Genomic DNA, 12,246 nt, shown 5'->3' on the forward strand with positions numbered 1-12,246 from the left:
TTTTTTATCATTGATATGTGTTAAAAATTGAAGGAAATAGATATGTAAATTATTTACCTTCAGAGGGATGGATATGTTATTTGCAATGCAACAAGCCAATAGGGAAGCAATCACCGCCCTCCATCTACTGCAGCGCGAGAGAAGCCTTAGATCTCAACCGTCCATTCGAGGAAATGAGGCCCCACTTGCGCCTAAAACTTGGGCACAGTCGTGCGACAGGGAACACCGACTCCACTTTTCCTTCGCCTCCAACCGTCTCCTATGCTTTCGTCGGCTCGATCAAATCCGGTGGGGGCGCTGAAAAGATCCAGTCTTTCTCACCTGCCGCTGCTCTTCCGGGATTAATCTGCGGTTTTGTTGCCGAAAGATGAGATCTTCCGGGCTGGCCTGATGCGTTCTTGGCCTGCGTCGGAATGGGAGTGTGGGAATCCATTTTGGGGAAGGATGGGAGGAGGTTCGTCAAGCGCAAGGACAGTGATGCCGGGGAGCACGGTATGTGTCTCTTCTTTAATCGATGGCGACAACCATAATGGCGCGATTTCTGAATTATGGGGAGTAATTCATGATGAGGAAACACGAATCTTTACCTAAAATTTTCTTTCCCTTCAAATGAGTGGAACTGGTTTCATGTTTCATTCGATTTGTTCGTTTTTGTGTCGCTCGGGACATGATTTTTATGCCCCCGAGAATGGAAGAATCATCCTTTGTATGGGCATTTTGGATTTTCGAGCTTTATGCCCCCGATTGCTATCTCTTTCTCGTTTTACAGATTGATGCAGCGCAAACAGAGCAAACTCCCCTCTCAAATGAAGCAGAACGCATGCACTCTTCAATGTTCTACCATGGATCCTATGAACCCTAAACCCCATAAAGGGTAACTGTTAACCTTCAAAGGTGCTGCCTTTATTCCTTCCCACCGACTGCCAACAGCTGCCGACAGTTGAGGTGGCTCTTGACAGAGCCGTGTGGGTGGAAATCCTTCTCCTCTGCAATTTATGGATCTCACATAATGCCAGCTTCTATGATCCAAAATCTCTTTATGAAGATGTTGATGCCAATTACGGAGAATACTTTCTATCGTTTCTGCCATGAAGATTCTTTATGTTTACAGCATGTCACCCTCAGTCAGGCAATGCAAAGTTGAACCACAGAGAAATCTGGGAGGATCACTGAGGACAAAAGTGCTATTCTGTCTCTTTTTCCTGCATGTCCAAATGCAGATTGATAATAATATTTATGGATCTCAAGATGAATGCAGGATGGGATATGAAGTCTATGCACTTGCAATTTTGTTGCATTATATTGCATGGTAAATGCTCTGCACAGGAGAATCCAATATTCCTATCATCTTTCTTTCTGAATAATTTAGTACTCAAGATGATATGTAAAAAAAAAAGATTATTTTCGTGTCTCGAATCTTCACCTAAATATATGAAAATTAACCTCATAATGAGATGTTGAATGAGCCTTATGTTGTGAAATATGTAGGTGAGACATCCTAGTCTTGGAAATATAGCATTGGATGCTCAATTCAAGTTTAAGCCTTCTCGAGCATATCTTTAGCATTATCACCTTTTACTATAGTCATCTTGGTGTGTAATAATTGATCAATTGAGAGAACTTAGACCAATATGAGATTCCTTTGTCTCTACACATCATTTGGAACATTTAACTATATATTAAGGATGTAAATATTGTACTAATAGAGTATATTATGAGCAATGCTCCATCTGGCTGGCAACTTAGGTCATGATTCAAGTCACCAAAGGTGGATGCCACCCACATCCTAAAGAGACCCAACACCCAAAATACTAACATTAAAAGAGAAGGGAAGATTAAAGTCACACTCATGAAAGCTACATTTAACTTACTTTTTCTCATACCTCTCTCTCTCTCTCTCTCTCTCTAATTCTAATACATGTCACAATGAACCATAACAAGCCATTTGGAAGAATCAGACAACATGATTTTATACATTAAACATAAGCTTACTCTATCATCATCCAAGTTGATAAATGAAGTCACACAAAGTGCAATCTCCACCAGCCCACTGACCTACAATTGATTCTCTCCATGCTTCCAGCTTACTCATCACACACAAGTAGCAGCCTCCACCAAACCTCCCTTTTCTGTCACTTAATTCCTCTCTTTTCTCTATAAGTTTAAATTATACATATTCATTATAGATTTTTTTTTTTTTGTGTTTCTGAAATTCTCAGTAAAAATCAATTTGTTTTTTATCATTGATATGTGTTAAAAATTGAAGGAAATAGATATGTAAATTATTTACCTTCAGAGGGATGGATATGTTATTTGCAATGCAACAAGCCAATAGGGAAGCAATCACCGCCCTCCATCTACTGCAGCGCGAGAGAAGCCTTAGATCTCAACCGTCCATTCGAGGAAATGAGGCCCCACTTGCGCCTAAAACTTGGGCACAGTCGTGCGACAGGGAACACCGACTCCACTTTTCCTTCGCCTCCAACCGTCTCCTATGCTTTCGTCGGCTCGATCAAATCCGGTGGGGGCGCTGAAAAGATCCAGTCTTTCTCACCTGCCGCTGCTCTTCCGGGATTAATCTGCGGTTTTGTTGCCGAAAGATGAGATCTTCCGGGCTGGCCTGATGCGTTCTTGGCCTGCGTCGGAATGGGAGTGTGGGAATCCATTTTGGGGAAGGATGGGAGGAGGTTCGTCAAGCGCAAGGACAGTGATGCCGGGGAGCACGGTATGTGTCTCTTCTTTAATCGATGGCGACAACCATAATGGCGCGATTTCTGAATTATGGGGAGTAATTCATGATGAGGAAACACGAATCTTTACCTAAAATTTTCTTTCCCTTCAAATGAGTGGAACTGGTTTCATGTTTCATTCGATTTGTTCGTTTTTGTGTCGCTCGGGACATGATTTTTATGCCCCCGAGAATGGAAGAATCATCCTTTGTATGGGCATTTTGGATTTTCGAGCTTTAGGGGTTTCTTTCTTTGTCATTGGCTTTTCTTGTTTTAGAGGATGCTCTCTTATTGAGGAAACTGATATATGGGTTTGATCTGAGCCTTAAACTTCTAATCTTAATCCTTTTGCTTCCCTCTTCTCGGCGATTGCCTTCGTATCATTCCTTGCTTTAACTTTTTGTTCTCAAGTTTCTAACAATGCAGTTCCCTCGAAAGAGCTACTAATATTGTAACGTGGACGTTGATGCCATTGCTATCTCTTTCTCGTTTTACAGATTGATGCATCATTCCTAATCCCGATTGCTTTTCCCCAATGTTGGTCTTTAGATATTGTACCTATCTTTTGGTCCCTATCAGATTTTCTTCCCCAAGTCATCTTTACCTTCTTTTAGTTCTTGCAAAATTACATCTGCTTAGTCAAACGACTGCTGCTTTTCTTGTCCTGCCTCAGGTCGTCTGTGTGCTTTCTATGTTAGACTTGGTAGTGACTGATGCAAAGATTGGACTTTATCTTAAACAAACCGTCTGAGATTGGATTCCTTGAAGCTTCATTCTTTAGATCATGCTTGATTTTTGTTGCTACATTATACCATCTAGCAGTCACAAATAATACAAATGAGATATTCTCATGTGCCACTATAGATGCATCACAAGTATAAGAAATTGGAAAACATCGAGAAGAAATTCCCTTTTTTTCTCTCTCTGTGGCAACATCACTGTGATTTATGCTGCTACTTTCCCCACCTTTGCAACAATGTTGAACCTTTTCTCCTATTTATCTACCTAAAAGCAAACAGAACATTTCCTTTTCATAAAGATGGTATTTGTCTATGATATGATAGTAGTGAAAGAGGAATCAGATTGGCTAAATGGATTGTTGGTTTTACTCCTATCTCACTTCTGTGGCTGCCAGGTCGAGCACTGGAGGAGCTGCGAAGTTCCATGTACAGTGATTTCCATACTTCAGAAGGAGCAAAACGTCAGCAGCAGAGGTTATGTGGTCCATTTGTGGCAATGACCTTTAATTTCATTGTTGCTGTTGGAATAATCATGGCTAACAAAGTGGTGTGTTTCTCATGTCTCCCACACCAATTAAGTCGGTGCTTGCTATATTTTGAGAATTCTAGTCCTATACTCAAAGTGTTCCTTTGAATTTTACTTCTTTTTTTTTCATCGTGTAAGAAAGAAAAAGCCTTACTGCCTGTTTTACAGGTGATGGGCAAAGTTGGGTTCAATTTCCCTGTTGCCCTTTCTCTGATCCATTATGTAACTTCTTGGTTTCTCATGGCCATCTTCAAAGCGCTTTCTCTACTGCCTGCTGCACCTCCTTCTAAAGCCACACCATTTTCTTCTTTATTTGTCTTGGGCGTAGTGATGGCTCTTGCCACTGGACTAGCCAATGTCAGCTTACAACATAACAGGTGAGACTTATGCTAGTACTGATGAACCTCCATCCTGTTATAATGCTTTGAATGAATTGTTGCCTTTTCTTAATCTGGTTTTTATCACAGTGTGGGTTTCTATCAGATGGCTAAGATAGCTGTGACTCCAACAATCGTTCTAGCTGAGTTTATGCTTTTCAGCAAGAAGGTCTCTCTTCAAAAGGTAAATTTTTTTGTCTCTCTATGTATCATCTCCTTTATTTTGAATTTTGTTTCCCATGATGAATTGAGCAAAATATTTTATTTGGAAATGATGGGCATCTTATAGAAGTCTGGTTCATTTTCCATATATAGCTTCCCAGAGTCACCTCTTTTATGTCTATACCCTTGCAAAGTTAAATTTTGCATGAGCATGCAGCAAAACCTTAACAGAAAAAAAATCTAGTGATTATACATCTGAGAGTCCAAAATCAAAACTTTGGACTCTCAGATGTATAATCTTAAATATGAAAAAAACCTTAACAGAACAAGCACGCTCATGCAAAACCTTAAATTTTGCATGAGCGTGCTTGTTCTGACATAGGTAATTGCAAAACAAGGGACTTGTGTCAGTGTTCAAGAAAACTACAGAGGCTCGGATATTTGGTTATAGTGAAAAAGATGATTATGTGGATATGCATGCAACTTATGAATTTTCTGGGGTATGCACCTAAACATACAGCTGGGAACAGAAAGGAAGGCTTTATATATTCATGGAACCATTTTATTTGAATCTTACTTAGGTTTAGCTATCAGTTTTTCTATTTTCAAAAGAAAATCCTTCGTCAGTTTTTTCCTATATTCTTAATCCTTGGGCAATGCAGGTCATCACGCTAGGTATCGTTTCAGTCGGTGTGGCTGTTGCTACTGTCACTGATCTAGAATTCAATTTTTTTGGTGCTTGTGTTGCATTGGCATGGATTGTGCCTAGTGCCGTAAATAAAATTTTATGGTCAAATATGCAACAAACAGGCAACTGGACTGCTCTTGCGTAAGTGCGGTAACCAAATCTTCCAAGCTTATCATCTTATCTAAAAGTTCTTCTAAGTCAGTCGATATTTGACCAGGTTGATGTGGAAAACAAGCCCAATTACCATATTCTTCTTCATGGTTTTGATGCCTTTGTTAGACCCACCGGGTGTGTTATCCTTTGGTTGGAACTGGAACAATGTAGCGGCCATCATAATATCAGCTTTATTTGGATTTCTGCTTCAATGGTCAGGGGCACTGGCACTTGGGTGAGTCTTCAGGCACCTTTAAGATTTTTCTTTCAGCAAGAAAAGTTCACTCTGATAATGGTTTGGAGATTCTCATGTAAATCTGTTTTTCTATGTTTTAGTTCTAAAAATGTTTATCTTTGCTGGTTGTCAATAATTATAAGGTTCACGTGGATGCACTTTCAATAGGGATATCAAGTAGTAATATTTGATATCTTCACTGCACCTACACAACTAACTTATTGTAATATTCACGTACCTGAAATGCTCCATTTTGGAACTCCACAATATTTTGTGTATCACAGACTTCACCAGTAGACATGCTTATTTTTTTCAAACTTTTTTCACATTATTGTCTAAATTTGGCTTTGTTAGAATGTAGTTCATATTACTGAAGGTAGGCCATCAGCAATAGAAAGCTTAGGTGAAGTCACAAGTAAAAAGCTACAGGCTAACCTGCATCTAATATTTCCACAATTTACTTGATTGTTTTTCTATCATTAAATAGAAAAAATATATACCATTTAAAGATAACCGATAGATGGTTTTACTTGTTTGGGTTGCCATGCAAATGCTTAAATGGTTTGTGCAGTGAAAGTGGTCACAAATACCTCATTTTGACTCCCTCAGATGTTTCTGCATGTTGTTTCATTATATTTTCTTTTTTTTTTAGTTTTGTTTCCATAGTATAACTGATAATGATATTTGTATTATATTTGGTTGTTACATGATCATATCGAAATGCCATTGTGTTACTGCAATAGCAAAAGGTCTTACGTTTTCTGATGTTGTTCAAAACATGTGTACTACACAGTGCAACATCTGCAACTTCTCATGTTGTTCTGGGGCAGTTCAAAACATGTGTTATTATGCTTGGTGGATACATTTTTTTCAAATCTGACCCAGGAATGGTCAGTTTGTTCGGAGCTGTTGTTGCTTTGTGCGGAATGTCATTCTATACTTACCTCAATTTGCGGGACTCAAAGGAGTCATCAGCGGGGGCAATTAAGCAGCTACTACCAAAACAGAATTCATTTTCTCTAAAGCCGAAAACAATCATTGATGAAGAAGACAATACAGATGCCATCAACCCTGTTTGAGATGATACCTCCATGGAGTGAGCTAGGCATAGGCATTTGCTCGACTAAACATCTTGACTACTATGTTTTATTCAAATGTCTCTTTCTTCTCTTTTTTTTTTTTTTTTAATTTGCAATTTTGATAAGTGAAACGTTCTCGCAAAAGGCTGATCTGTGTATATACGCGTCCATTTCTGGAATTCTCAAGGGTTACTTGTTATCTTTTTATACGAAAACGAAATTTCTACCTTGATGATGTTCTTTTGGAAGTGTTAGTGGTATCAATTTGTGTTGATTGAATAATGTGCAATGGCGCGTCCTATTTGATCGGAAAACAATGGCCAGGACCAGTTCATGTTATCTTTTGAAGAGTGAGACTGTGTTTTATTTGCTATATGGTTCATATATACTCTAGAGAAAAGTTCACAGAGACGTGTCACATCTCATTGAAACACAATGGCAGTCATGTATTCTTTTTCTTCAACTGTTGATAACCTCATATGCTGGAAGTATTTAGTCACTTACTGCCTTATCATTTATGGAAAGACTTGTTAGATTCACACGTACTGATAGGGCCTATTTTGGATCTAAAACACGTCACAATCGGTGTCACACGCAAGGTCAGAATCTGTACCAAGTCGTTGCTTGGCACGTCTCAGGAATCCCGAGACACCATCGCCCTCAAGACACGACAAGTCAGAATCCGTAACAAGGCACTGTTTGGTACGTCCACCACGCCAACCCGCATACGATCGACCCTTGGACAATAATATAAAGACCTCACGAAGGCCACAAACAACTGATTTGCTCATCGAAGGGGCCACAGTCGGGAATCACCTAACGAATGCTTTTTTTGTAGGTAAGCGCTCATCCCGAGCCACAAACACCTCGACCAGGAAATCGCCACCCAGTGAGGGAGGTCGAGCTGTCACTTATCTCGATAACGGAGAGACGCAGCTCGACCTACCTGGGCCTCCAACTCAGCCAACAGAAAACTCCCGACATCGACCCGTGGACCTAGCTGTGCTGACTCATCGGCCACGACATTTTTGTTCACCAACATTCACCTGATAGGGCCAACTTAGTCCCACATCGGTTGAGGAGTGGGGAAGCCAAGGGCTCATAAGGCAGTCGTGCCTCCCTTACCCTCAGAGACACCTTTTGGAGCTTTGTGGTTTCGAAAGGGCAAAACCATGTGGGTTCGATCGCACTCACCTAAAGCGGATAATTCCTCGTACCCCCAAAGTACACCGAGACAGACCAAGTGGTCCTATATCAGATTAGCGCCCACCGTGGGGCCCGAGCGTCCCAAACCCCCTCTTGAGCCCTTGGCTCCCAGCGAAGGAGGGTCACGGCCAACTTAGTCCCACATCGATTGAAAAGTGGGGGAGCCAAAGATGCATCGAGATAGACAAAGTGATGTCAAAGACTTATATGAGCAATATGGAATTGACCTGTGTATGGCTCAAGCTCATAGTAAAGAGAAACCATTCTTATTAAACCTGCCTTGAACTTTGTCCAATCCATGCATAACACAGTTATAGTTGACTTGCATTCGATCTCGATATCTCCTAGTGACCTTGGAAGGGCTACATAACCTTCAAAGACCTGCATCTGATGAGAGAGAGAGAGAGAGACGAGGCTGGTCTCCTCAATCCTAAATATACACCATTGTGTTCTCCTCTCTTTAAATAATTGCAATCTACTTAGGTATTAATGTATAATATGAGTCTACAATATATGAATGCTAACGCTGTCACCCGTCATGTTAATCCAAACATAATCACCACGTAATCCCTCGTGAGGAGTAAACAAAACTGTAATTATAATATGGGCCAATGGAATTTGTTTAAGTCTCTCTAATCTCTTGACCTCACTAATATAAAAATATTTGAATTTTTCTCTCCCATTCTTACTCATAAGTATCTATTTTGTATCTATTTCACAAAGTTTGACGCTACCTTTTCTTCGCGAAACGAAAAATAATTTAATTTGTATTAAATATCATCTTATCGATACGATCATATCTCAGAAGATCACTTGACGATTGATTCAATCGGTGGATTCGAACAATAATTCTATATTTTTTCATAAAAAAATATATTATATATTTTATATATAGTATTTTTAAAAAAAATCTATGTTTTAGATATTTTCCAAAAGGTACCCCTCTTTTATTTTTTTTAATAATGTCCTTAATTTAAAAAAATCCAAAATATCCCTTAATATATTTTTTTTGCCAATTTTTTTCGCCCTTTTTTTTATCAGTTTTTAATTATTATAGTATTTTTATCTAGCTTGTTTAGAGTGTTTTCCAATAGTATTTATAGTGTTTTATTTATATATTAAAAATACTATAAATATTATTGAAAAATATTATAAGTGATATCATATCATGTCACTTTGGTTATCATTACTCATAGACCATTACACTATTATATTTTTAGATTTATAATTAGTTTGATTGAGATTATAATTATATTTAGATCATTTATAATGTTTTCAATTATGTTTTACAGTATTCTTATTGTGGTGGTTAAAACACTATAATAAATAAAATACAATAACAAGTAAAAAAAATTAAAAATATAATTTAGGTGTTTTTTTAAATTAGACATACTATTATATATATATATATATATATATATATATATATATATATATATATATAATTTTATGCACTTCAGTGAAAAATGATAGTATAATGAAAGATAAAGATGGGACAAAAACACGAATATAGGATATTAAAATAAAGGACATAATGTAATTTTCTTCATGTCTTTCACATATTTCATATATTTTATCTAAAATGTTCACGAATTATTGGAATTTTTTATCTAAAAGTCGAGTGAGGAAACACACCTGATATAAATAAAAAATAAAAAAAATATATCAACCAGAGAAATAAAATATTGATACATCGTAATTAGAGCAGAATTTTCAACAAACTCATAAGGCAAAGAAATCACTAGAAATCAAATGTAATCCATAGATTCCGGATGTCTATAATCCATATCAAGGTGTAAAGACATGCATGTCTTGCATGATTATTTTTATTGCAGTAGTACGAAAAGGGTCCATATATATATCCCTTTGATCAAAGATGAAGAGTAAGGTCGAGTTCATCTTCGTCTCCGGCCGTGCCATTCTTCCCATCAGAAGTGGCCGTCAGGGACGAGGAGCCTCCCATGGGTGCTTGCATCGCTGGTGCCACTTCAAATCTTAGAGTGGGATCGTAATCTGCAAGCCCTTTTACTGGGAATGCTTCATGGGAGTAATCGTGCTTTCTTCTGTTGTTGGAGGAAGCAGAAGCATGTCGGAACAGCTTATCAAGATTTAGAGCAGCGAGTGCCGGAAACAATGGCACTTTCTTTTTTGCTCTCTTGGCTGCATCCCTCTCCTTTTTGTGTCTGCTTTGATGACCATTTAATGCTTGTTTGCTGGGGAATATTCTGTCACAGTACTGACAGCTGAAAACCCTCCTTTCCTTCGCATCATCTGTTCTCAGCCTCTTATCATCCATTTGAGACGCTAGAAAAAGAAGAAAACATGTTAAAATGAGATCTAAAAGTTGGCTGTACGATCACTTTTGTTTTTCTTCTGCTTATATTAGTTTGGTTATCATATAGTTGATGAGGTTTAAAGAACCACTAGCAACTAATTTTTTTTGTTGGGGTTGTTTGACGCTGGTATATTATCTATATGAAATCTAAGTTTTTGTCACGCGACATCAACGTGACACTAAAGTATTTGCTATGTTGTTTCTGATACATCAATCACACAATATCAAGATGTTGATCACATGGCTTCAACTCTATGATATCGAGGTATCGACTATGTGGTACCCTTATGTTAGCCACGTAGTGTCATGTTGTTGGTTTCGTAACATCAAGGTGATGTTGAGGTATTATATGGCTCCGACATATCAACCCTATGATGCTGAGAAGTTGGCTACATAGTGCTCTTATATTAGCCACGTAGTGTCATATTATTGGTCATACGATTTCAATGTTTCGATCATATAGTGCCTTGTTATTGTTCTTCTCACTCCGAGGTGTCGATCGTCTTATCTCGATATATCGATCACATGATTTCGACATGTCAATCAATTAGGTATATTATCAACGATAAAATTGATAAAGCTATGACTATAATAAATGTTTTGAATGGTAGCAAACAATATTAATGCATTAAAATTCCATCAAGTCAACCAAAGTATGATTAAAATTCCATCAGGTAGATCGGAGATTTCATCGATTCATTAGGGTTTTGTATATGGAATCGATGCAAATTCTATTTTTCTTTTAAAAGAAATATAGAGAGAAACTATTAGAATAAAGATCTGATCTCTATAGACAAAAAAAAAAAAAAAAAAGTTGTGGACAAGGAATTGTGTTGGAAGATTTGCAGAAAAAAATCATAAAAAAGAACAAGTTATTATGAATCACAAATCTAGCATAAAATCAAAATAACTCATGGCGAAGAGCAAGGAAATATGAAACATACATTTACTGATACGTAGCTTCTAACAGGACTTTGTGACGATGATGATGATGATGATGTCTCTTATGATTGAATTCTTACCTGTACATATAATAATAAATAGAGAGCTGAATAATACAAGAATGGAAGGATGTGATCATTTTGTGGTAAATAATCAATGCATAACCAAATTTCTTTCCTTGTATAATATGATGCATTCCCCTTTCTATAACTATAGTAGGAATCCCCTCAACTCATTGTTACCAATCATGTCTCTTAGTTGTGATGACACATCTGTATGTTCATTCATGATGAACAATGCAGTAAAAAAGGTCTTGTATGATTCCAATGCCACTTTTATTTTATTTTTTTTAATAAGAATAAATTTTTATTTGCTAAGAAGAGAGTCTAAAGGATGATACAAGTCAATCCTACAAAATGGATGTTCAATTCAAAAGGAAAGCTTTCCTTTCAAAAATGGAAGGTTATGCTACCCTTGCCTTTATCAGCAGTCTAATGTGTGGTTTGGATATTTATTTTTTTAAATAAAAAAAGTAAAATAAGGATATATATATAATTATATATATATACACACACATTAAGAAATACTCTGTGAGTATTTACTGAGAAAATCATATTAAATTTATTACATATTTAAATGCATAAGTAGTGCCACTATTCATCTGCATTGATGCCATTGTTAATTCATATAATAAGATTATATATGGCAGGTTTATATTTTTGTATTTCTTTTGTCCTCTTTTCCAAAAATAAATAAAAATAGAATAATGAATGACAGTTGTTCTAAAAAATATTTATATTTTGGATATTTTTAATCATTATCCCCATTTGGTTTTTCCCTATAGTCTAATTTGAAAAATATGCTGATTGATCCTTAACAATTTTTTTTAAATATGTTATAGTATTGTTTTTGACTTTTTATAGTGTTTTGACCACCATAATAAAATACCATAAATCCTATTTGAAAATATTATAAATGGGTCAAATGAAAAATCATACTATGATTCAAATAGGTATTTACAAATAAAAATAAAAATTAACTTATTATAATATTTTGGCTACCACAATAAGGAAA

At 36.9% G+C, this 12,246-nt stretch overlaps 2 protein-coding genes across 3 annotated transcripts; one reads left to right on the top strand and one right to left on the bottom strand.

The window, feature by feature from the left end:
* The first annotated feature begins 209 nt into the window (after positions 1-209).
* LOC135632930 (nucleotide-sugar uncharacterized transporter 2-like) lies at positions 210-6,929 on the top strand. 2 transcript variants are annotated; one of them, XM_065141820.1, is made up of 7 exons: positions 2,441-2,725; positions 3,865-4,016; positions 4,164-4,372; positions 4,463-4,556; positions 5,197-5,363; positions 5,440-5,610; positions 6,404-6,929. In XM_065141820.1, exons 1-7 carry the CDS (start codon positions 2,647-2,649, stop codon positions 6,687-6,689), a joined length of 1,158 nt encoding a protein of 385 aa, XP_064997892.1. In that variant the 5' UTR covers positions 2,441-2,646; the 3' UTR covers positions 6,690-6,929. The 2 variants fall into 2 exon arrangements, with proteins under 2 accessions (XP_064997893.1, XP_064997892.1); XM_065141821.1 differs by lacking the exons at positions 2,441-2,725; positions 6,404-6,929 and adding an exon at positions 210-492 and having other exon boundaries at positions 5,440-5,614.
* Positions 6,930-9,765: 2,836 nt separating this feature from the next.
* On the bottom strand, positions 9,766-10,191 carry LOC135633829 (zinc finger protein 3-like). Its single transcript, XM_065143766.1, has one exon. It carries the CDS (start codon positions 10,189-10,191, stop codon positions 9,766-9,768), a length of 426 nt encoding a protein of 141 aa, XP_064999838.1.
* Between the last annotated feature and the right edge of the window lie 2,055 nt (positions 10,192-12,246).

Source organism: Musa acuminata, chromosome BXJ3-3, assembly GCF_036884655.1.
Source record: "Musa acuminata AAA Group cultivar baxijiao chromosome BXJ3-3, Cavendish_Baxijiao_AAA, whole genome shotgun sequence".
NCBI classification, from domain to species: domain Eukaryota; kingdom Viridiplantae; phylum Streptophyta; class Magnoliopsida; order Zingiberales; family Musaceae; genus Musa; species Musa acuminata.

Excerpts from the sequence above, each read along its gene's own strand:
- LOC135633829 (XM_065143766.1), bottom strand. The coding sequence starts at position 10,191 with ATGGATGATAAGAGGCTGAGAACAGATGATGCGAAGGAAAGGAGGGTT.
- LOC135632930 (XM_065141820.1), top strand. The coding sequence starts at position 2,647 with ATGGGAGTGTGGGAATCCATTTTGGGGAAGGATGGGAGGAGGTTCGTC. Across the intron at positions 4,373-4,462 it reads GTCAGCTTACAACATAACAG|TGTGGGTTTCTATCAGATGG; the intron begins GTGAGACTTATG and ends TTTTTATCACAG. Across the intron at positions 4,557-5,196 it reads AGAAGGTCTCTCTTCAAAAG|GTCATCACGCTAGGTATCGT; the intron begins GTAAATTTTTTT and ends TGGGCAATGCAG.